The following is a 20986-nucleotide window of genomic DNA, read 5'->3' as shown; positions in this document are numbered from 1 at the left end:
CTAGAATGGGAACAGAACCATAGAGATGGAGATCACATGGAGGGGTGTCAATAGGGGAGTGGGAGGGGGAGAGGGGGGGAAAGGTACAGAGAATAAGTAGCATAGATGATGGGTGGAAAATAGACAGGGGGAGGGTAAAAATAGTGTAGGAAATGTAGAAGCCAAAGAACTTGTAAGTATGACCCATGGACATGAACTATAGGGGGGAATGTGGGAGGGAGGGGGTGGGCAGGATGGAGTGGAGTGGGGGGGGGACATGGGACAACTGTAATAGCATAATCAATAAATATATTTAAAAAAAAAAAGCGGAGACTGATGAACACACATCCCAGATCCTGAAGGCGAGAGCTGCTGCATGAGGGTGGCGGCTTTGATCCTGAGAGACTGGAGAACTGCTTGCGCAGCCAGCTTAAGATAAAGACATGGGAAACTTTGGGGGCTTTTGGCTAGTAGCATGGTGGGGAGCATGGGAAGTGCTGTGTCTCATGGGAAAGGAGGGCTCTGAGCTGAGGTGCTGTGAGCATCTCCCTCCTCCAAGGTTCCAATGCTGTAAATAAAGATCTGCTCCTTCCAGCATTAATCGTTGGGTCTTTCACCAAGGCGCTACGTGGATGGGCCCCAGTGCGCTCACTTACAGTTTTGGTGAGCTCTGTAACATTTCTACAGTGTCAAGTTTTTTATGATAATAAAGGCTACTGATATGGACAAAAGATTTCCCACAATTACTACAGGCATTAGGCCTTTGTCTTGTGTGAAGTCTCTGATGATAATGGAAGACACTGCTACTGATAAAGGATTTGTCACAGTCATTGCACTTATAAGGCCTTTCTCCAGTATGAACTTTATTATGATAACAGAGGCAAAATATAGCCCTGGCTGGTGTGGCTCAGTGGATTGAGTGCTGGCCCGTGAACCAAAGGGTTGCTGGTTCAATTATCAGTTGGGGCACATGCCTGGGTTGCAGGCCTGGTCCCCGGTTGGGGGTGCGTGAGAGGCAACCCCAAACAATATAAAGAAGGACATCCCTCCCACATTCACAGCACACATAAGGCCTTCAGTGTGAACTCTCTTATGATAACAGCGTACTGCTACTGGTAAAAGATTTGCCGCATTCATTGTGCTCATAATGCCTTTCTTTTATGTGTACTCTCTGATGACAATGGAGGCCAGGATGGCTTGCTGTATTCACCATAAAGCCTTTCTCAAGGAGGGACTCTTCCACGTTTTCTGAGGCTACTGCTGTGGTCAAAGATTTTCCACATTCACTTCATTTATTAGCTCATTCACCTTTGTGAAGTCTTACGACAATGAAGGCCATAGTTGCTGGTAAATGTTTTCCACAATCACGGCACACAAAACACTGTACAGGCAATTCTCAAAGGGTAATGTGGTAACGCAGACATGAGACTTCTATTTATTTTTGCAATCCTAATATGGATCAATGTTTTCAAGAGTGGAGAGGAATCTCATTTTGGGTACAAAACCTTGAGTGACCATTCTAGTCATGTGCTCACATGAATTCTGTTTTCTGAGACATCACTACTAAAACTTCTTTGAGGTCTTAACTATTTTCCGTATCTACTGATGTTTCACCAGAAGTAGTTCCAAATCACTACATAGTCATTATCAGTAGCTTTATGTAATTTTGCTTTTTAAACCTTTTTTTTTTTCTGAGATAAGTTTAATTCCCCATGGAGGTGAGCCCCTGCAATAAGAAAAGTGATAATTATTCCCAGTCAGGAGTTGAAATCATCAATTTAATGTACTCCCAGCATGTACAATGCAAGTTACAGAGAGCTATTAACAATGATTATGTAGTGATTCAAAGGTGGTAGCGGAAATAGTTCTGGTGAAAAATCAGCGGATGTTGAAATTTACACAATGATATCGCATATGGGTCTGTAGCCTTTGGGGAGGAGGTATCTGAAGTAACATGATTAGCCCCTGGAAACTAGCTGAACTTCAGGGAGTTTGAGAGAATGTCTCCAAACACTTGGATAAACAAGGACAGGCAACGCATCACTTTCCCCAGAAACCTCAGTTCTGCAGCTTCGCGAAGGAACACAAACCTTTCTAAAGCCCTCGGGGCCATAGGCGCCGTCTCCCAGCATCCCTGGAGGTCTATGATCAGCGGGATCTATGTGTTTTCGGCGGGAGGTCAGAGCGGGAGCGCCAGCATCGATTTGTGGGAACTACATTACCCTTACGCTCTGCGTCGAGTGGCAGCCCTGCTGCGCCAATGAGGGCTCAGGGCTGAGGCGTTTCCGTGTGTGGCACAGAGCCGGGGGGCGTGACTTCCGGTGTCCTCCTCCCGGCGGTCATTTTGGCTGCTCGGGTGTGTTCATCGCTACGGTGGTTTCAGAGCGCGGGCTTGTGGCCATGAGCGAGATCCAGAAGTCGGAGGGGTCGTCCGCATTCCACAAAAGCTAGTCTGAGGGGCGCCACCGGAGATGGTCTGCACCGGGGCCTGGACAAGAACCGCTGTCCCGCTTCGCCAAAGGCCCCGATGGCGGCTGCCGTGCTGAGGCTTCCGGCTAAGGTGAGTGCGTGTCCCCCGGGCAGTCACCGCCTCACCCCACTGAGCCCTACATCGCGGACCCCGGTACCGTGAGGCGCTGGTCCGTGGGGTCCTGTTTCTGATCATGGCTGTGAATGTTTACCTGTGCTGTTGGGAGAGCATTACGTGCAGAGCTCGGAGGTGGGACTGAGCCCCGACGATCCGGGAAAGCTGGGGCCTGATGTGCCTGCGGGGAACAGTGTTTGAGGCGGAGTCACGTCTGCTGTGTGTTCGGTCTACATTCTCAGGATTCTCGAAGCCATGAAGGATTTTAAACAAAGGAGGGACAGGAACTACATTAGGGTTTTCTAAGTTTCCCGAAGACTTTCAACGTGAGAACAGCCTGAAGGAGGGTGATAAAGACAGTGAGGCATAGAGGTTAGACATCCAGCCCTGGTCGTACCTTGCTCAAAAGGCAGGCATGAACCTATTGAAACTGGACATGGTTGTATTTCATTTTCCTTTCTAGCACCTAATGTAAAGAGATGTGGGAGGGTTATTAGAGTACCAGGATGTAAAACTGCTTGGAGGTAAAGGTGAGGTGGAAGCATGTAGGAAACCATAGATCCGCTTTCTTTTGGATGGGAACCAAGAAGGAGAAGGATTGAGGACGTGATGGGACTTTGGAAATGGAGGAGCCAGATGACCGAACTCTGGTCTTAGACTCCATCGTTGCAGAGTTAAGAACATACTGAGAGGGCCTGGAAAGAAAAGGAAAATCAGGGTAGAAACTACTGCAGTCATTCAGTTGAGGCTTCGTGGAACCAAAGTAGTGGTTTAGGAGAAGTGGCTGAATTCTGGATATGTTTTTATTCAGGACCAACTAGATTTCCTAATGTGGAAGGAACGTGTCTTGGTCTGCTGTGTTGCTATAACAAAATACTATAAATAAGGTGACTTACGAACCACAGGAATTTCTCACAGTTCTGGGGCCTAGAAGAGAGACTTTAGAAATGACAAACTTTGTTTTTCAAGTGACAAAAATGAAACGGCAGAGACTAGAAGAACGTATCCGCAAAATATATCCAACAGAGAACAAGTATCTCATATATTTAAATACTTACAATTCAGAATTAAATCCATAATGACTTCCACTATGCACTTGCCATACTGAGTGTTGCCAAGCATGTGGAAGCAACTGGACCTCTCATCCTCTGATGGGAGGAATGGAAAAGGTCTGGCAGTCTTTAAAAGTTACTGTATATTTTTGGACTATGTGATGCACCAGACCGTAAGATGCACCTAGGTTTTAGAGGAGGAAAATAAAAAAAAAATTTTTGAAGCAAAAAAAATATGGTCCTGCTCCTGCCTCCTGTGACCCCCGCTCCACAAATGTGCCCCGCCCCCCCGTGAGCCAGGTAAGCTACATTCGGAATATAAGACGCACCCCCATTTCCCCCCAAATTTGGGGGAAAGGTGAGTCTTATAGTCCGAAAAATACACTAAACAGAGCTTCCATACAACCCAGAGATCCCATTTCTAGGTATTTATCCAGAGAAAATAAGAGCATATGTTTATGCAGAGACCTGTATACAATATTCAAATGAAATAAATTGTAGTACAACTATGTAATGGAATATTACTCAGGAAGAAAAAGCAGTTGTTTTAGTCTGCTTTAACAGAATACCGTAGACCAGTAGTTTAATGAACAGAAATTTATCTCACAGTTCTGGAAGCTAAGGAGTCCAGGGTCACAGTGACAGCTGCTTTGGTTCTTGATGAGGACCCTTTTCCTTCTTGCACATGGCCTATTTGTGTCTTCACGTGGTAGAAAGACAGGAAGTACAAGGTCTCTGCTCTATCTTTTATTTTTAAAATTTTTTAAAATATTTTTATTTATTTTTAGAGAGGAGGAAATTAGAAAGGGAGAGAAACACCAATCTGTTGCCTATTGCACACCCCCAACAGGGGACCTGGCCTGCAACCCAAATGTGTGCCCTGACTGGGAATCGAACCAGCAATCTTTTGGTTCGTGGGCTAGTGCTCAATCCAGTGAGCCACGCCAGGCAGAGCTCTCTGCTATATCTTTTAAAGGCACTGCCAGTGATGTCCAACCTTTTGATGTCTATGGGCCACACATTAAATACATAAAAGCTAACAAAACAAAAACATCTCATAATCTTTTTGGTAAATTTACGATTTTGTGTTGGGCCGCATTCATAGCCATCCTGGGCCACAGGTTGTACACCCGTGCAATTAAACTTACAATGAGGGTCCCAGCTGATGGTCTCACGTATCTCGTTACCTCTCCAGACTGCATCTCTTGATACTATTACATTGGGGTTGGGGGCACACTTCAGTCTGAACCGAAATGAAATACGGATATGTGCAAAAACATGGATGAAGTGCTAAATTTAGCTGAGTGGAAGAATGCAGATGAAGAGAACACAGCTTAATGTTACTTCTATAAGATCTTAGAAAATACAACTTTATCATAACATACTCTGGTCAGTAGTTGCTTGAGAATGGTGGTTTGGATGAGAGGGGATGGCAATGGAAAGGGCTGTGAGAAAACTTTGAGTGGTAATGAATACGTTCACTATCTTGACTGGGGTGATAGTTTCACAGGTACCTGCTAAAACTCACCACCTTGTACTCTTTAAATATGTTCAAGTATTATTATAAATAAAAAATATTATACTTCCACCAGGATAATCTATCTGAAGAGAGTGGTTGGAATGAAAGCAATTAGGGAGAAATTGCGGCTACCAGAATGGAATCCTAAAGAAAAGGAGAAACCAAGTTGGGTTTGTGGTGTTTAAGTTATTCAATTCATGATAATTTGTTACAGCAGCAATAAGAAACTGGTATAACCATTTCACATATTCAAATTATTATACCCATTTAAAATAGGGCATTACTGGTATACTTAGGATTTCCAGCTTTAGGAAATAAAAATACAGGATACTTAGTTAAATGTGAATTTCAAATAAACAGTGAATTTTTAAAAGTATATGTCCACCGAAATACACATTATAAAATTAATTATTACTCACCTGAAGTTCAAATTAAACCTGGTTAAGTTCTGCCAGGCAACTCTAAGTAAACTAGAAAACACAACAGGAACAGAATCTGGTGGTCATCTGTACTCCAGCACTATGAGTATGGTTTGCTATATTAACACCTACTTACTCCTTATAAAGAAGGGTAAAAACAAGCAGGCATTTGTCATTCAGCTGACTGTTAGTAAGGTCAAATGAAACAATAGCTATGAAAGCACACATAACTGGTAAACACACACGTCCAGTGAGCTTCAGCCTATTAAAACAAGCTTGTGAATGGTTTTGAAAACATTCTGCAGCTCTGATGTGTTAAGCAAATGCATTACTTTGAGTCAAAATAACCAAACCTTTTAATATTTTTTCTTTTTTAAAAGTTTTAATTTATTTTTAGATGGGTAGGGAAGGAGAAAGAAAGGGAGAGAAACATCATTGTGTGATTGCGTCTAGCGCACCCCCGACTGGGGGACCTGGCTGACAACCCAGGCACGTGCCCTGACTGGGAATCTAACCGTTGACCCTTTGGTTAGCAGGACGCACTTTATCCGCTGAGCCACACCAGCCAGGGCACCAAATCTTTTATTATGCATAATTTGATCAGCTTTGGAAGTACCAAGAATTACTCCTAATTTGTCCCTTTTTCTACCCTATCCCCCCATGCAAACACCCACAAAGAGTTAAAATAATAATTTTTTCAGAAATTTAAAAATTTTTCAGTTACAGTTGACATTCAGTGTTATATTAGTTTCAGGGATACAGTGTAGTGGTTTGACATCCCTGTACTTGCTGTACTTTATATCCCCATCAGTATTTTGTAATTGCCAATTTGTACTTCTTCACCCCATCTTCTTTTTTCCTAGTGCTCCCCCGCCCCCTGCAGTGCCCCTTCCATCTGGCAACATCAAAATGTTCTGTGTATGGCTAAGTAACATTCCATTGTACGTGTGTATGACAAGTTCTTTATCCAGTGTCTGTCTGTGGCTGCTTAGGTTGCTTCCATATCTTTACTGTTGTAATGATGCAGTGAACATAGGGGCGCACATATCTTTTTGAATTAATGTTTTGGGTTTCTTCAGGTATGTCCTCAGAAGTAGAATTGCTGGGTCATAAGGCGGGTTTCTTTTTAATTGTTTTTCGGGAACCACCCATAACGTTTTCCATAGTGGCTGCGCCGGCTGCAGCCTGCCTGCCAATATTGCACAGGGTTTCCTCTTCCCCGCGTCCTCACCAATACTTGTTTGTTGATTTATCGATGACAGCCTTTCTTATAGGCGTGAGGTAATACCTCACTGTGGTTTTAAAATTGCATTTCTCTGATTAGTGGCAGTGAATGTCTTTTCATAGGTGTATCAGTCATCTCTATGTTCTCTTTGGGGAGATGTTGATTCAGATTCTCTGCCCATGTTTTAAATTGGATTAAAAAAAAATAACTTATTTTAGAGGAAGGGGAAGGGAGAGAGAAGAGGAAGAGAAACATTGATGTGTGAGAGAAGCATCGATCAAGGTTGCCTCCCGCATGCCCCCAACCAGGGACTGGTCCGAAATCCAGGGATTGAACTGGCAACCTTTTGCTTTGCAGGAAGAGGCACAACTAACTGAGCGACATTGGTTAGGGTTCTGATACTTTTTTTAGACATAAGATTGTGGTTTGTAGGTTCAGCCTTAGGTAAAATTTATTGAGCGTGTGCACCACTACAATGCTACAGGATTTATTCTGATCTATAGAAAACGGCTTTGAAATTATGAAAGAATCTGTTAGGTGAGTTGAGACAATTTTCCAATGTGGTGATAGTGGAGTCACTGTTCTGACACTACATTCTTCTGACTCAAATACAATCAGCCTTTAAACACACTTAAATTTGGGCGTTATCTTCATCACTCAGACTGGAGTTGTGATCCTTGGAAATTATTTAACAAAAAGGGGGCACGTGTTGAAATCCAAAGACATAGGGCCTCTGGTAACAACTTGCTAACAAATTGGTTCTTTTTCTAAAGGGATCATCTGGCACTGGCAGGTTTGCTGGATGCTACTCATCTTCTGTTTCACACAGGATGGGCGTGGGGCTTTGCCCAGCACGACTTGCCTCTTGAGTAGGTTCCAGGTCATTAGGCTTTGTCCCAGTACCTTAGCTCCTGCTATTTTTTCTACTGGATCCTGAAACTCTTGGCGTATCTACCTGCATTTTTATGAGAGTGACATGCATGTTTCCCTGGGATACTCTAGATAGAATTGAGAGGTTTAGGAAATATTGTCAAAAATCTGTGATTTTTATATAATGTGTTTCAACATCATGGTCTTGCCTAATGGCTCTGTTGTCTTTGTGCCTTACAGATACAAGCAGTGAGTACTGTACACTCATCACTAGACTACACTGTGGACCTCTCTAGGAAGCCAGAGCCAGAGGCAGCATCCTGACCTTGGTGAGCACATTTGGCTCCTTTACTCATTCATGTTTATTGTATCCTGTCAGGGAGGAAGAAACTCTTTCCCCTGTCCTCAAGGTTCTTTTGGCTGCTCTAATAATCAAATAGAAGTAGGCTCAGCTTCAGAAGGTATAGAAGCTAGTGAGCATAGCTGGTGTCAATGACTATCTATGCAACTATAAAATAGGCTGATATAAAAGTTGGGGGAAGGGCCCTGGCCAGGGGCTCAGTTAGTTGGAACATCGTCCTGGGCACCATAAAAAGTCGTGAGTTTGATTTCTGGTCAGGGTGTGTACTGGAGGCAACCGAATGATGGTTTTCTCTTACATCAGTGTTTTTCTAAAATCAGTAAATACATTCTTGGGTGAGGATTTAAAAAAAATAGTTCGGGAATGTGGTTTGAAGCTTTGTAATCTTGCTGGGGGGTTAATACTGGTAGTTTTTGGCTACTTCCTGGGGGCTGGAGTAATGTCTCTAAACATGCACATAAGTAATCAGTTGCTGGCAATTCCCTGGGTATCTGGGCACGGCCCCTTTAAGACAGAGTAGTCCTCCCCTGTCCTTGCAGCCAGGACACCCCTGGCAGTGCTGTTTCCCCTATGTTCCAGGAGGTTCTGCTGTGGCCACTCAGCTTGGAGGCTTGTAGAGCTGCAAGAACATCATCACCCAGAGAAGCCTGTGTGGAGTGACGTGAGTGTGGAGCCAATGAAGGTCCATGACTGCCATCATCTTGCTTGTAGTTGCTTCTCGTTCAGAGAGTCTGGATGTGACAACCAGACAGAGAAGGTGGGACAGAAGCCATTGTCCTTATTGTACAGAGTACAATGGCAGTGGCCGCACCAAGGGGCCCAGTTGAGGTGAGTGCACGTTTTCCACCAAACCCTAAGGCCCCAGGTGTGGAGCACCTGTTATGTCCTGCAGCCTGGATCCCAGCATCCAGGACTGTGAGGCGTCATGGGTGACATGCCATAGGGGCCAACCATGCAAAGATGTCAAGTTGTGATTGAGCCAGGAAGATTCAGGAACCTGGGGTCCACTTTCTGCCTGCAGGGAACGGATCGTGTGAGGTGGAGTGACTCTTGGAAATAGCTGACTAAGGGTCCTGGGAGCCAGGGGAATTTCACCAAAAGAGAAACACAACGAAAGCTTGTCAACAGGCTGTTTACAGGAAGAATAGTAGAGAGGGTTGATGACAGGTGGCACAGGGAGATCGAGTGAGAGGCGGCACTGAGGACAGTCAGCCTGAGGTCTCCTGGGTCCAGGAATGGGCAGAAGCACAAAGGGGACCAAAGCCCAGGGAGCTCCAGCATGATCGCCTGTCTCCTACCCTCCCTCTCCTGATTTTTGTGACTGTCAGCACAGGTTAGGGGAGGCCTGTCCTGGTCTTCTCCACCTGCCATTCCCTGAGCCCCTGGGTCAGAGATCCTGGAGAAGCATCAAACCCAGGCTGGTTACAGGGAGGCATTTCTGGGCACAGGTACCAGTATGTGCAAAACACTGGGAACAGAGGCAGGAATAGAATGGTGGCCTCACCCATGCAGTTCCATGTTCCGTTAGTTGCAGAAAACAGACTGGGACTGTTGGGGAGGAAGCTACCAGAAGGTCCAGGTGAGGTTACTGTAAATTGTAGCCACTGAAGTAGGAGAAGTTTTTGGAAAGTAAGTAACAGAATGGGAGGGGTGAGGGGTGACCCTGCCCTACAGTTCTTGTCTGAGCAGCTAGGGCTATGGGAGCTCCCTTAACAGGGCTGGAGCAGTCAGTACTGGGAGTGATTTTGGTCAAGAGTCTGACATAGTTCAGAAAATACTGAGTGGAGGCAGCTGGATGTAAAGGTTTACAGATTTGAGATGAGGTTCAGCCTTAGGCACCGAATAGGCAGTGGTGGCTGAGTGGACTGGATGGAGGGCTGTGCGTCACACACGGGAATTCAGGTGGCACGTTATTGAAAGGCTGGGAAGAAGAGGTTTAGCGCTAAGTCTGGGTCTCTTTCTGGGTACTTGGTTGGAGGGAATGGCCTATCAAATACAGGTGAGGGGGGAGAGGAGGGTAATCTAGCCGGCGAACAAGGCCTCCAAGGGAAGAATGGACAGGAGGTGGATACAGAAGCCTAGGAGTTGTTGAGGCAGATGACTGACCAAAAGGCTTGTTCACTATTATTCACTCACCAGGATTTTATGGGGTTTTTTTTGTGGAGCCTGGGGTGCTTTAGTTAGGCTGTCATCTGTGAACTTAGGGGCTGAATTGTGTCCCCCTAAAATGTGTATGTTAAAGTTCTTCATTCCCAGTACCTCACATCATGACTGTAGTTGGTCATAGGGTCCTTAAAGTGGTAATTGCGTTAAAATGAAGCTATAGGTGGGCTCTAAGACAGCAAGACTGGGTGCTTTGTTACAGTAGTCCCTAGCAAAGCAACATGGCCGAGGACTGAATGAGGGAGAGAGTAAAGAAAAGGGAGAGAGTAAAGTGAAGAAAACTGGTGAGGGGATCTCAATACAACATAGGTAGCGGACCAGGGGTATATGTGAGGTGGCTGAGATTGAAGCAAGGATCCCAAGCTGACGGGGCCTTCACTGTGCACTTGAGGGTCCACCAGGTCTGTGGTAGTACTGGGTCCTGTTTGTGCCAAGTACTGTTGATGCCATGTGATGGGTAACAGATGCTTGGGAGGTACATGTGAAAAGTGTGTTTGAGCCAGTAGCTTCAGGCCCTTGATATTAAGGACTTAGGTGAAGGTTAAGGGTATATTTGGGTGTGCCTGGGAGGACATTTCAGGGAGATCGCCTGGCTGGGGGGGTGACTGGTGTCTGTGTTTGGGCCACCTCATGAAAAGGAGGGCCTGGTGTCTCTGAGTTGGGGAGCTTCACTGTGGGGCAGAGGGGTTCTTTGTAGTTTCATGTCTTCACCCCATGGCAGGGCCGTGTGACCTTTGAGGATGTGGTCGTGTACTTCTCCTGGGAGGAGTGGGGGCTCCTGGATGAGACTCAGCGATGCCTGTACCACGATGTGATGCTGGAGAACTTTGCCCTCGTTACCTCACTGGGTAAGACTCACACCCCCACCCCGGCGCACGGGCTAGCCTCCATCTCTTTAAATTACATCTGACGTTCAGTGTTACTATATTGGTTTCAGACAATCATATTGGTATTTTACAAAGTGTTCCCCCTGCTATTTCCAGCACCCAACTGGAGGTGCTATCTTTGCTTTTCCTCCCAGGGATGCTGCTCTTCTCACACTTGGACCTTTCCTTCCAGTTCCCTGGCCAGGTAGACTGATTGAAAACCTAGCGTACAAAATGTGCTGCCCCAGTTGGCCTTGCCTGCCCTGCCCCTGGCTGGGTAACTGTCCAGGCCTCAGTTTATTCTCCCTGCCTTTTACGTGACATTTCTCCCCACTTACACCTGCGTGTACTGTCACTGGTATGTCCCAAGGGTTGCTCTCACAAGACTCCTCTGAGGTTCTTTGTAACATTTAGTTGTTTCCTGTTGTCTGTTATGTGCAGAATTGCTCTGGGCCAGTGCTAGTTCCTCATGTGTCACCTTAGGTTTCCTGTCATGCAGGTCCCACACAGTTTTTCCTAAGCCTCAGGGGAAGAGTCCTAGGTGCCTCACAGGATCGACATGACGGTGAATGGAAGCCAGGGTAGGGCATGTTCACGCCAGGAGCCTGTCCTGTGCCCACCAGTGTCAATGCCCCTTTGCGTCTTCCTGCCCTTCCCCATTCTTGACACGTTTCCCAGTTTTCATTTCTACCCTGATTCTGGTCCTCTGTTTCCCTGGTGTTACCTCATACATAATATTGCAAGGATTGCACATATCTTTCAAACAATCTCTGAACACCAATTCTAGCTAGTTCCAACCAGGTTTTCCTTGGCCTGGACATAAACTTTCACACAACCAAGACTCCACTGAAGGCCACAGGAAAGAGTAAGTGGGGGACCACCCCCCACACTTCCTGGGGCTCTTAGAGTCCCCGTACTTGGTACAGAACAGCTCCTCTCACCAACCTGAAAAACAATCCACTGATTCAGTTCTTTGGTGTTCCTCGTACACATCTGTGGTGGGGCTGTTCCCCCCCAGAGTCAGCACGCACTCACCAGCCTTTTGCTTTCAGGTTCCTGGTATGGAATGGAGGAGGAGGCGCTTTCTGTGCAGAGTGTTTCTGTAGCACAAACATCACCAAGCCAGACTCCAGATTCAGACCCAGCCGTTCAGGAGGATCACCCCTGTGAGAAGTGCATCCTGGTGGGGAGAGACATTTTGTACCTGACAGAGTACCCAGGGGCACATCCTGGCCAGAAACCACACACCTGTGAGGCCTGTGGCAAACAACCCTGGTTCAGTCCAAACCTACACCAGAAGCACAAAGAAGAGAAGCCACTTCAGCGGGACATGGACACACCTTCAGTTGTGACAAGCTGCAAATTCCAGATGTCAGGAAAGCCCTTCACCTTCACTTGCGGGGCAGTCGGAAAAGACTTCCTGGCCATGTTGAGTCTTCTTCAGCATCAGGCCACTCTGAAAGGGGCAAAGTCATCAAGCAATTTCACATGTGGGGACGAGGGAGCTTTTCATAGTGGGAGAAGTCACTACACGTGCAGTGATGACGGCAAACCGCTCGGCTGTGAATACAAACTCTTTCAGCATCAGCAGCTTCACCCTCAGAGTCACGACTCCGATGATTATGAGAAACCCTTTAACCAAAGCTCCCCCGTTAGTGATTGCCAGAGACCTGACACGGGAGCGAGGCCTTATCAGTGCAATGAGTGCGGGAGATCCTTCAGCCAAAGCTACCACCTCATTCAGCACCACAGAATTCACACTGGAGCCAGGCCTTACAAGTGCAGTGAGTGTGGGAAAGCCTTCACTTACAAACTCAGACTTGTTCAGCACCTGCAAATTCACAATAGGGTAAAGCCTTATGAGTGTGGGGAGTGTAGGAAATCTTTTAGCTACAGCTCCACTCTGATTAAACACCAGAGAGTGCACACAGGAGCCAGGCCTTACAAGTGTGGTGAGTGTGGGAACTCCTTCAGTCAGAGCTCCAACCTTGTCCAACACCAGAAGATTCACAATGGGGCGAGGCCTTATAAATGTAGTGAATGTGGAAAATCTTTCAGCTACAAGTGCAAACTTGTTCAGCACCTGCGGATTCACACTGGCGAAAGGCCTTATGAGTGTGGGGATTGTGGGAGGTCTTTCAGCCACAGCTCCACCCTCAATCAACACCGGAGAATTCACACTGGGGCCAGGCCTTATAAGTGTGGTGAGTGTGAGAAATCCTTCAGCCAAAAGTCCAACCTCATTCAGCACCAGAGAGTTCACACAGGAGAAAGGCCTTATGAGTGTGGGGAATGTGGGAAATCCTTTAGCCAGAGCTCACACATCATTCAACACAGAAAGCTCCACACCAGATAACCTCGTGAAGGTGCACTGGCTTCGGCAGACTTTTCAGCCATTGCTCTCCTGTCAATTCTACATGACAGCTTAACCTAGAGATAGATAGTTTAATAATTAATGTCATTTGGCCCCAGAAAGTCCACACAGCAGAAAAGCCTGAGATCTGCCTCAGGGAACATGCTACTTTTTATTAGGAAGTCGTCTGCTTGAAGTTGAACTGTATGCATCTCAGTGTCTACGGTAGGGAGATTCTGATCCCCCATGAGTTCCTCATGCATAGGGAGAATTTTGGAGCCTGTGTATTCTACCTTGCTGGTTCCCTTGCCTGAACTCATTCCTCTGCCACAAGCCTTCTCACTTCTACAGACCACCTCAGAGGGAGGGGGGGAATTCATGACCACCTTTCTGACTAGGGCTTAATCAGGATCCGATTTTGTTGGCCCAGATCAGGCTGGATAACGGTAGCTTGAAAAGAAGGCTTGCCACCTTCTGGTTCTGGTCTAACTTGCGTTGCTGCTAAAGGCCTCCCTAAGAGTGACCTACAGCACTTTGTGGTCCTCGTTTACACCCTGGATGTTAGCCCAGAGAAGGAGGGTAAAACTTGTGACAACCTCCAGTGCTTCTGGCAAGTATAAATTGGTTCCCTTTTACCAAGATGTCACATTATATGCCAAGCACTGGGCGGGGGGGGGGGGGGGGAGTGGAGGAAGCTGTTTGCCAGGTACTACAAAGGAATCATGTGCCTTTCATGTCTAGAGCTGTCTGCTGTTAGTAGTTGTAAGACTGCAGGGGCTGGACTGAAACTAATTTGTACCGAAACACTGGGTGAGACGGGCAACTAGAACATGTGCCCTCCACACACTTCAGTGACCTGCAGCCGAGGCCATCATCGGCAAATACAGCCTTGGTTTTACAGTAGCGTCCACACTGTCCATCGGAACATTGTGCTGCGGGGGAAAGAGGATGAAAGTAGGAGGGTGACCAGGGATGTAGCTTTTGTGACCCAGCCAAGCAGTTGTCAGGAAATACTAGCAAACAAGATCATTTGAGTATTTCCTGCTGCTGAGACAGGGCTGTGCTTCCCCCAAAATCGTGAGTCAACATTTCTAAGCCCATTTATGAAAAAGTAGGGGGATCCAGACTTCCATATGAATGATTATTACATGCTAAGGAACTGCACCTCTTTGTTTACTGTTGGCATGCACCTGTGAAATGGTCAAAGTCATGACGAACAACTATGAACTCTCATTCTCACCTTGTGCCCTTTTAAAATCTCCTGCTGCCCTCACGGCAACTGGGGATTGATGTTACTTTCACAGATTTTGTATTTTATAAAATTTTACGGTTCAAGTCAAGTGCTCTCAAAGGGTTTAAATTTCGATTTCATGCTCATTACTTTTGAGGTTCATACATGTCACACATATGTGAAATGCTTTATTCCTTTTGTTGAATACTATATGAATGTACACAAATTGTTTACATTTAAATCTGTTAATGGAGGATGCTTGACTTTCCAACTTAAAGGTTATTATTGTAAGTGCATGTCCTCCAAGAAATCAACTATTGCAGCCACTCACGCAGTGAGAAGTAGTTCTCCCCCCTGAATTCTCCCTTTTCTCGAAAACACCTCCCAATTTCCTCCCCCTATAACATTCCTCTCCTCAAATTACAAAACTTTGCTTTTTATGAATAAATTTTGCTGATAAAAGAGACTTTTTCATATCAGCATTACATATTATAAGCCAACAAGCTGCGTAGAGCAGGTTGTTGGAATTGTAAAGTGGCCCAGTTAATACTTCCCAACAGTTACTCTGATTTTGTACATGATAAAACAGCATTTCCCAAAAGTGTAGAAATTGTACCAAAGACTGCGCCATATCTCACCAAAACTGAAGATTCACTTCTTCCTGGTAAATGACGCGGAACTGGAATTTCTGCAGTTGGTGCGAGCAACCAGGCTTGCTACTTGGTCCTTAAAGGACTTAAAAAGAGGGCTCGTTCCAGTGACAGGAGGACCACAAAAGTTCTGCATTATTTTCACCACTACCTTTGATCCAGAGTGGGTAAGTCGCTCTCCCAGTCACAGCTGTGGGCACCACGGTCAGCATCGTGACTACCACTGAAAGTTGATAGAGCAGATACTCCAGCGGGTTGCTGTCAGGAGGGGTTTCAAAATCAGGTTCTCAAACAGTCTCCAGAGCCCCCAGTGGGGGAAGGCTGACATGGTTGGCTTTGATCTGAGAGAGAGAATGATTTCCTCCCCTAGGTGGGAGAGGAGCGTTTCAGCATCCATTCACATGTATTAGCACCAGATGTGTATCATCCAAGTCCAAGAGGCTCGTAACTGAAATGAGCCACTTGCAGTCTCACTGCTCCTGGGGCAGGTACTCACATGCAGCTTCATCTTTGAGATGTCAACCAGTGGTCATCAGCACCCATTGAATTCCATTAGGACCCCCCAGTTTGGGATATGGTGAATGAAACTGCAATAGAGACAGCAGAGCTACGAGCTAAGCCCAGGGTCAAGGCAGCCCCATCTCAGCTAGACAGCTGTGCTCTGGGTTCCACTCCACCTGTTCTGGCCCATTCTAGTTATGGTATTTGGGCTTCAGCTGGGGGAAACCGCTTCACTGGAAAGGCTTAGGGTGATGTGGAAAGCCTCAGACCTATTGGTCAGAATACAAAGACAGGAACTGTATGGCTTCCTCGGCACAAGGCTTATCTCTGAAGCACATTTTGCACGAGAGACCCCTGCGTGGAAAAGTCTGCTAAGGCTTTGCTTTTAACTGACTTACTAGTCACCTGGAGCCCTTAGTGGGTAATTTTCTTGGTTTCCACAGAGAGAAGCAGGTGCTGCTGGGCAGGATGGGCCTGGTAGGAGCACGAGGAGCCGGAGGGCATGCTCTTTGGTAGCATCTGGCAGCTAGTGAGGGGCACATTCAGCCATGGTGCCCTTGCAGCACAGAAAGGGAAAACCTGCCCTAGCCGAGGCTGACTCAAGGTAGGGCATGTGCCATTGAGGTTCATGCTCTCTGAGGAGGGCCCACCCAAAGCCCAGGTGCCACATGCCTCAAACTGGACGCAAAGCCATGCTAGCAGCTGGACAGCAGGGCAAGGCGCCAAGGAGCTTTGTTTTTGCCAGGACACAGCCAAGACCCCTTTAGCACAGGTGGCCCCAGTAATAAGTCATCTCACTGGGCTTAGTCCACCATCCTGCATCCGCCCCCTTGCTGTACACACAACACATCTTGTGCTGCTCACTAGTTGGGGATGGAGTCAGGGCTGGGACACTTCACACCAGAACGTTAGGAGCTGTGACAGTTGGGGGCACCCTGAGAGGGGATGGCAGGAAGGGGCACACTGGGCAGGCCACAGGGAGGGGTCCAGGAAAGGCCTCCGATGCAACCAGATCAATGGAAAAGCTGGGGGTCCCCCATGTAATGCTTGGGGCCTCTGCATCCCTTGGGCCTCCAGCACCCATCATAGGTGGTTCATTCACTCACCCCAGTGTCTGTTCCAAAGTCATGTTATGTGGACAATTACAGGGGAAGCGGTCCTACCTGCTTGCACGTGTGGCTCAGGGCGGAGCGGGAGAGGAGCTGCCTGCGGTGGGGACCGGGTCTCCTCTTGGCATGTTATGGGGAACTGTGCCCCGCTCTGTGGGCCAGCTCAGAATCACTGACGGTCAGGCCTGCCCTCCAGGAGGGCTCTGTGCATGCGCAATTTGGATCGCTCACACTTGGCGGTCAGGTTCTGAGGAGGGTCTCTGGCCTCAAGGCCACGCTTAGATTCTTCACCAGGGCTTGCCCCTCTCCCAAGCCTGCAGAACACAAAGGCTCCAGACAATTGAGGGTCTGGAGTGGGGCTAGGAGACGGCACTGGTGTCCTCTACAGAGCCCAAGACATGGTTGTGATTAGTGCTTTCATTAAGAAAACCAAAGTTTGGTTCCCGCCAAGATGGAAGCATAGGTAGAAACCCTTCGCTTCCTTGCACAACCAAAAGGAGGATAACAACCGATTTAAAATCAGTAAACAACCAGAAGTGCCGGAAAGTCAAACTGCACAGGACCCCGACAACCAAGGAATTAAACAGTCAACCAGACCAACCAGATGGGTGGGAGGGAGACGGGTAGATGGAAGGTGGGAGAGAACCCGGGGCAAGTTGGCAGACCTCAGGGGGGCTGACTGAACAGGAAACTGAGACTCAGAGCTGACTGTGGACTGTGGCAGGAGTAGCCAGGGTGGGAGAAAGTTCCAGTCTCACCAGAGGGTTTGTTGGAAAGTGGGGCTAGAGTCCAGCAGGCAAGCTGCATTATTCCCTCTCTGGCCCCTCCCCCACAGGCAGGGCAGCAGCGCAGCAAGGAGGGTTGCCCTGCCCTGGTGAACAACTAAGGCCCCGCCCCCTTACAACTTTAACAGGTGCTCAGAGACAAAGAACTATGGCCCAAATGGAAGAACAGAGCAAAACTCCAGAAGGAGAGCTAAGCAATGAGATGGCCAACCTATCTGGTGGAGAGTTCAAAGCCCTGGTAATCAAAATGCTCACAGAACTGATTGAGCTTGGTTGCAAAATGAAAGAACAAATGAAGGATACCCAGAGTGAAATAAAGTAAAATATTCAGGGAACCAACAGTGACAGGAAGGAAACCAGGACTCAAATCAACTATTTGGAACAAAAGGATTCAAAAAAATGAAGAGAGGCTTAGGAACTTCTGGGACAACTTGAAACATTCCAATATTTGAATTATAGGAGTGTCACAGAAGGAGAAGAACAAGAGCAAGAAATTGAAAACTTATTTGAACAAATAATGAAGGAAAACTTCCCCAATCTGGCAAAGGAAATAGACTTCCAGGAAGTCCAGGAAGCCCAGAGAGTCCCAAAAAAGTTGAACCCAAAGAGGAACACACCAGGCACATCACCATTAAGTTACCCAAGATTAAAAATAGAGAATCTTAAAAGCAGCAAGAGTAAGGGAAAGAGTTACCTAATAAAGGAGTGCCCATAAGGCTATCAGCTGATTTTTCAAAAGAAACCTTACAGGCAAAAAGGGGCTGGAAAGAAGTATTTGAAGTTATGAAAGGCAAGAATCTACAGCCAAGATTATTCAAGCAAAGCTATCATTTAGAATGGAAGGGCAGATAAAGTTCTTCCTAGATAAGGTCAAGTTAAAGGAGTTTATCACCACCTAGCCCTTATTATATGAAATGTTAAAGGGACTATCTAAGAAATTGAAGATCAAAAACTATGAACAGTAAAATGACAACTCACAACTATTAACAAATGACCCTAAAAATAAACAACATAAACAAAAACTAAGCAAACACACCTAGAACAGGAACAGAATCAGAGAAATGCACATCACATGGAGGATTTTCAGTTGGGAGGGGCAAAAGTTACAGGGAAGAAGAAGCATAATTGGTAGGCATAAAATAGACAGGAAGAGGCCAAAAATTATACAGGAAACAGAGAATTCAAAGAAATTGCATGACAACCCATGGACATGAACTAAGGGGGGTGGGGGAAATGCTGGAGGATTGGGGGTGAAGGGCGGAGGGGGGATAAATGGGGTAAAGTTGAGACAACTGTAATAGCATAATCAATAAAATATACTAAAAAAAAAAAAGAAAACCAAAGTTAAACATTTGAAAACCAAAGTTTCCAAAGACATGGGTGACCCGTCACTAGCTTCAGCACCACACTTGCTCCCGCCTGGGGGCACAAGGGACCCTTAAAGAGTGCACTATTGCTCCCCACTGAGGTGGGAGCCCAAGGGGGTCATTGGGACGTGAACAACACCCCTGCTCATCCTTGGGCAAACAAGGGGTGACCTGGAGCCTCCATGGGTGCCATAGAGGACTTGGTGGGATGGCCTCCTCTCCCTGGGTTGACACAGCCACTCACATCCTGAGGTCAAGCACGGAGAGCGAGATCAGTCAGGTCCTCACCCCTGCTGTCCGCGCACAGTCCAGGGGCAGAGAGGAGCAGCTACAGGCTTGAGGAAGTGAACAGAGTGCACCTGCCCACCAGGAGCATCATAAACGTCCACTGACTTGGGCCTGTCAGAGCACAAGTCAGTATGCAAAGTCCCAAGGAGATGCCCAAGGGGCAGCTACCAGAAATGCTGGGTTGGGCAAGGGTAACCAACAACCTGAGAGAAGGATGCATCAGTGACACGTGTCTGAATGTGCAGGGTAAGGTCAATGAGACCACACTGTCTGAGGCATGGAGAGTCCAAGTATGGACTTCGCCACTCAGGCTCTTGAGCTCCGTGGCAGCACCATGGTGGGGGCCTGAGTTGCAGGAGTTAGGACAAGTGTTGCCTCCCAGTTTTGCCTGCATGGGCTGGGCCTGGCTCTATGTGTTGATGAGGACTTGAAAAAATATTCTACTGAGGTGACTCCAATAACTCCTTCCTTCCAAGAGACCACGGATAGCCCATGGCCACCCTACCTGGGACCCCAGGTAAGGCCTAGGCAGCTTTCCACACCCTCTCACGTTCCCCACTGAGCACCACTTGACTCCAGAGGGCCAAGGTGTCTACCTATCCTAACGGTCCCATACCCAGGCCAGGAATTGCAACGACGGTCAAGTTCTCCCATATGCCTGCAGGCACTATATCCCGCAAACGGATGGAGCACCCACATGCAGGTGTGAACCGGACTGAATCTAATAGTGCTGGAGGCCTGTTGGAAGTCTGCCTCAGTCACCACGGCCAAATCCCATCCCTTTCCCATTTCCCAGGGCACAAGAAGACAAAAAACGGCGCGAACGTTGTCCACAGCCAGCAGAGCATAGTGTTCACCTTGAACGTCCGCAGGTTAGGCCCACCCCGGGACAGTGCACGCGCTCCATGGATCATTAATGCGAAGCACGCATTAATTGGAAAGGCTTTGTCAGTCTTGCTTCCCCTTTTTCTCAGGGACTGTGGACAACAACCCCAGAAAAGGACAGCTAACACGCAGCACGGAACCTGCGAGTTGGGGAGCCTGTGGCAGTGAGGGCCCAGTTGAGGACCCCGCCGTCCTGGAGTCTGGAGACACCGCCTGGAGCGCAGGGGAGTCAGTGTGCAAGCAGGGGAGTCAGTGTCCAAGCCCCGGTGGCCGACCCTGGCAGCGGGGGCAGAGCCGGGTGGCTGGTCATGCTTAAGCCTGGGGCTCTGGGCGTAAAGCCAACCTTTGTTAAGGCTACAATCATCAGTGCGTCTTTGCCTATCTGGTAGTAGACAATAATAATTGCGGGGTGGAAATTTACTGCATCTGTTAACAGGGTGGTCCACAGGTCAAGTGGGCCCTCTTTTAGGACTGTGGTCCATTCAGCCATCCCCCACCCGGCCCCCCCACCCCCACCCGGCCCCAACACCATCTCATCAAATGTACTTGGAGCTCCTGGGACACATGGTTGTGAGTGTGGTGGAAGAGGGGCTTGCTTGGAGGACCGGCTGTGCCCTCCATGTTTTTACCTCGCCAGCAGGGCCTGGGTGTCCTTCATGTCTCCGGGAGCGCGACTCAAATACTGGTGAGAAAGATGTGTCCGATGACCGGGACCCGCGGGGTCATGCTTCCTGGCAGAGAACACCCTACCCTCCCTGGTCACCTTCGCAGGCATGGCC

General features: G+C 47.5%; 1 protein-coding gene across 2 annotated transcripts; it reads left to right on the top strand.

The window, feature by feature from the left end:
• Positions 1-2296: 2296 nt before the first annotated feature.
• LOC112313597 (zinc finger protein 211) lies at positions 2297-15354 on the top strand. 2 transcript variants are annotated; one of them, XM_024570197.4, is made up of 5 exons: positions 2297-2539; positions 7889-7977; positions 8589-8837; positions 10894-11020; positions 12091-15354. In XM_024570197.4, the coding sequence occupies exons 3-5, from the start codon at positions 8805-8807 to the stop codon at positions 13392-13394; spliced, it is 1464 nt and encodes a 487-aa protein (XP_024425965.2). In that variant the 5' UTR covers positions 2297-2539; positions 7889-7977; positions 8589-8804; the 3' UTR covers positions 13395-15354. The 2 variants fall into 2 exon arrangements, with proteins under 2 accessions (XP_024425965.2, XP_053771584.1); XM_053915609.2 differs by lacking the exon at positions 7889-7977.
• The last annotated feature ends 5632 nt before the right edge of the window (positions 15355-20986 follow it).

This window comes from Desmodus rotundus, chromosome 12 (assembly GCF_022682495.2).
Source record: "Desmodus rotundus isolate HL8 chromosome 12, HLdesRot8A.1, whole genome shotgun sequence".
NCBI lineage: Eukaryota > Metazoa > Chordata > Mammalia > Chiroptera > Phyllostomidae > Desmodus > Desmodus rotundus.
This window is presented reverse-complemented; position numbering and strand designations above follow the sequence as displayed.

Coding starts and splice junctions, on each gene's coding strand:
- LOC112313597 (XM_053915609.2), top strand. CDS start 8,805: ATGGCAGTGGCCGCACCAAGGGGCCCAGTTGAG. Junction 8,838..10,893: donor CACCAAGGGGCCCAGTTGAG/GTGAGTGCACGT, acceptor ACCCCATGGCAG/GGCCGTGTGACCTTTGAGGA. Junction 11,021..12,090: donor TGCCCTCGTTACCTCACTGG/GTAAGACTCACA, acceptor TTTTGCTTTCAG/GTTCCTGGTATGGAATGGAG.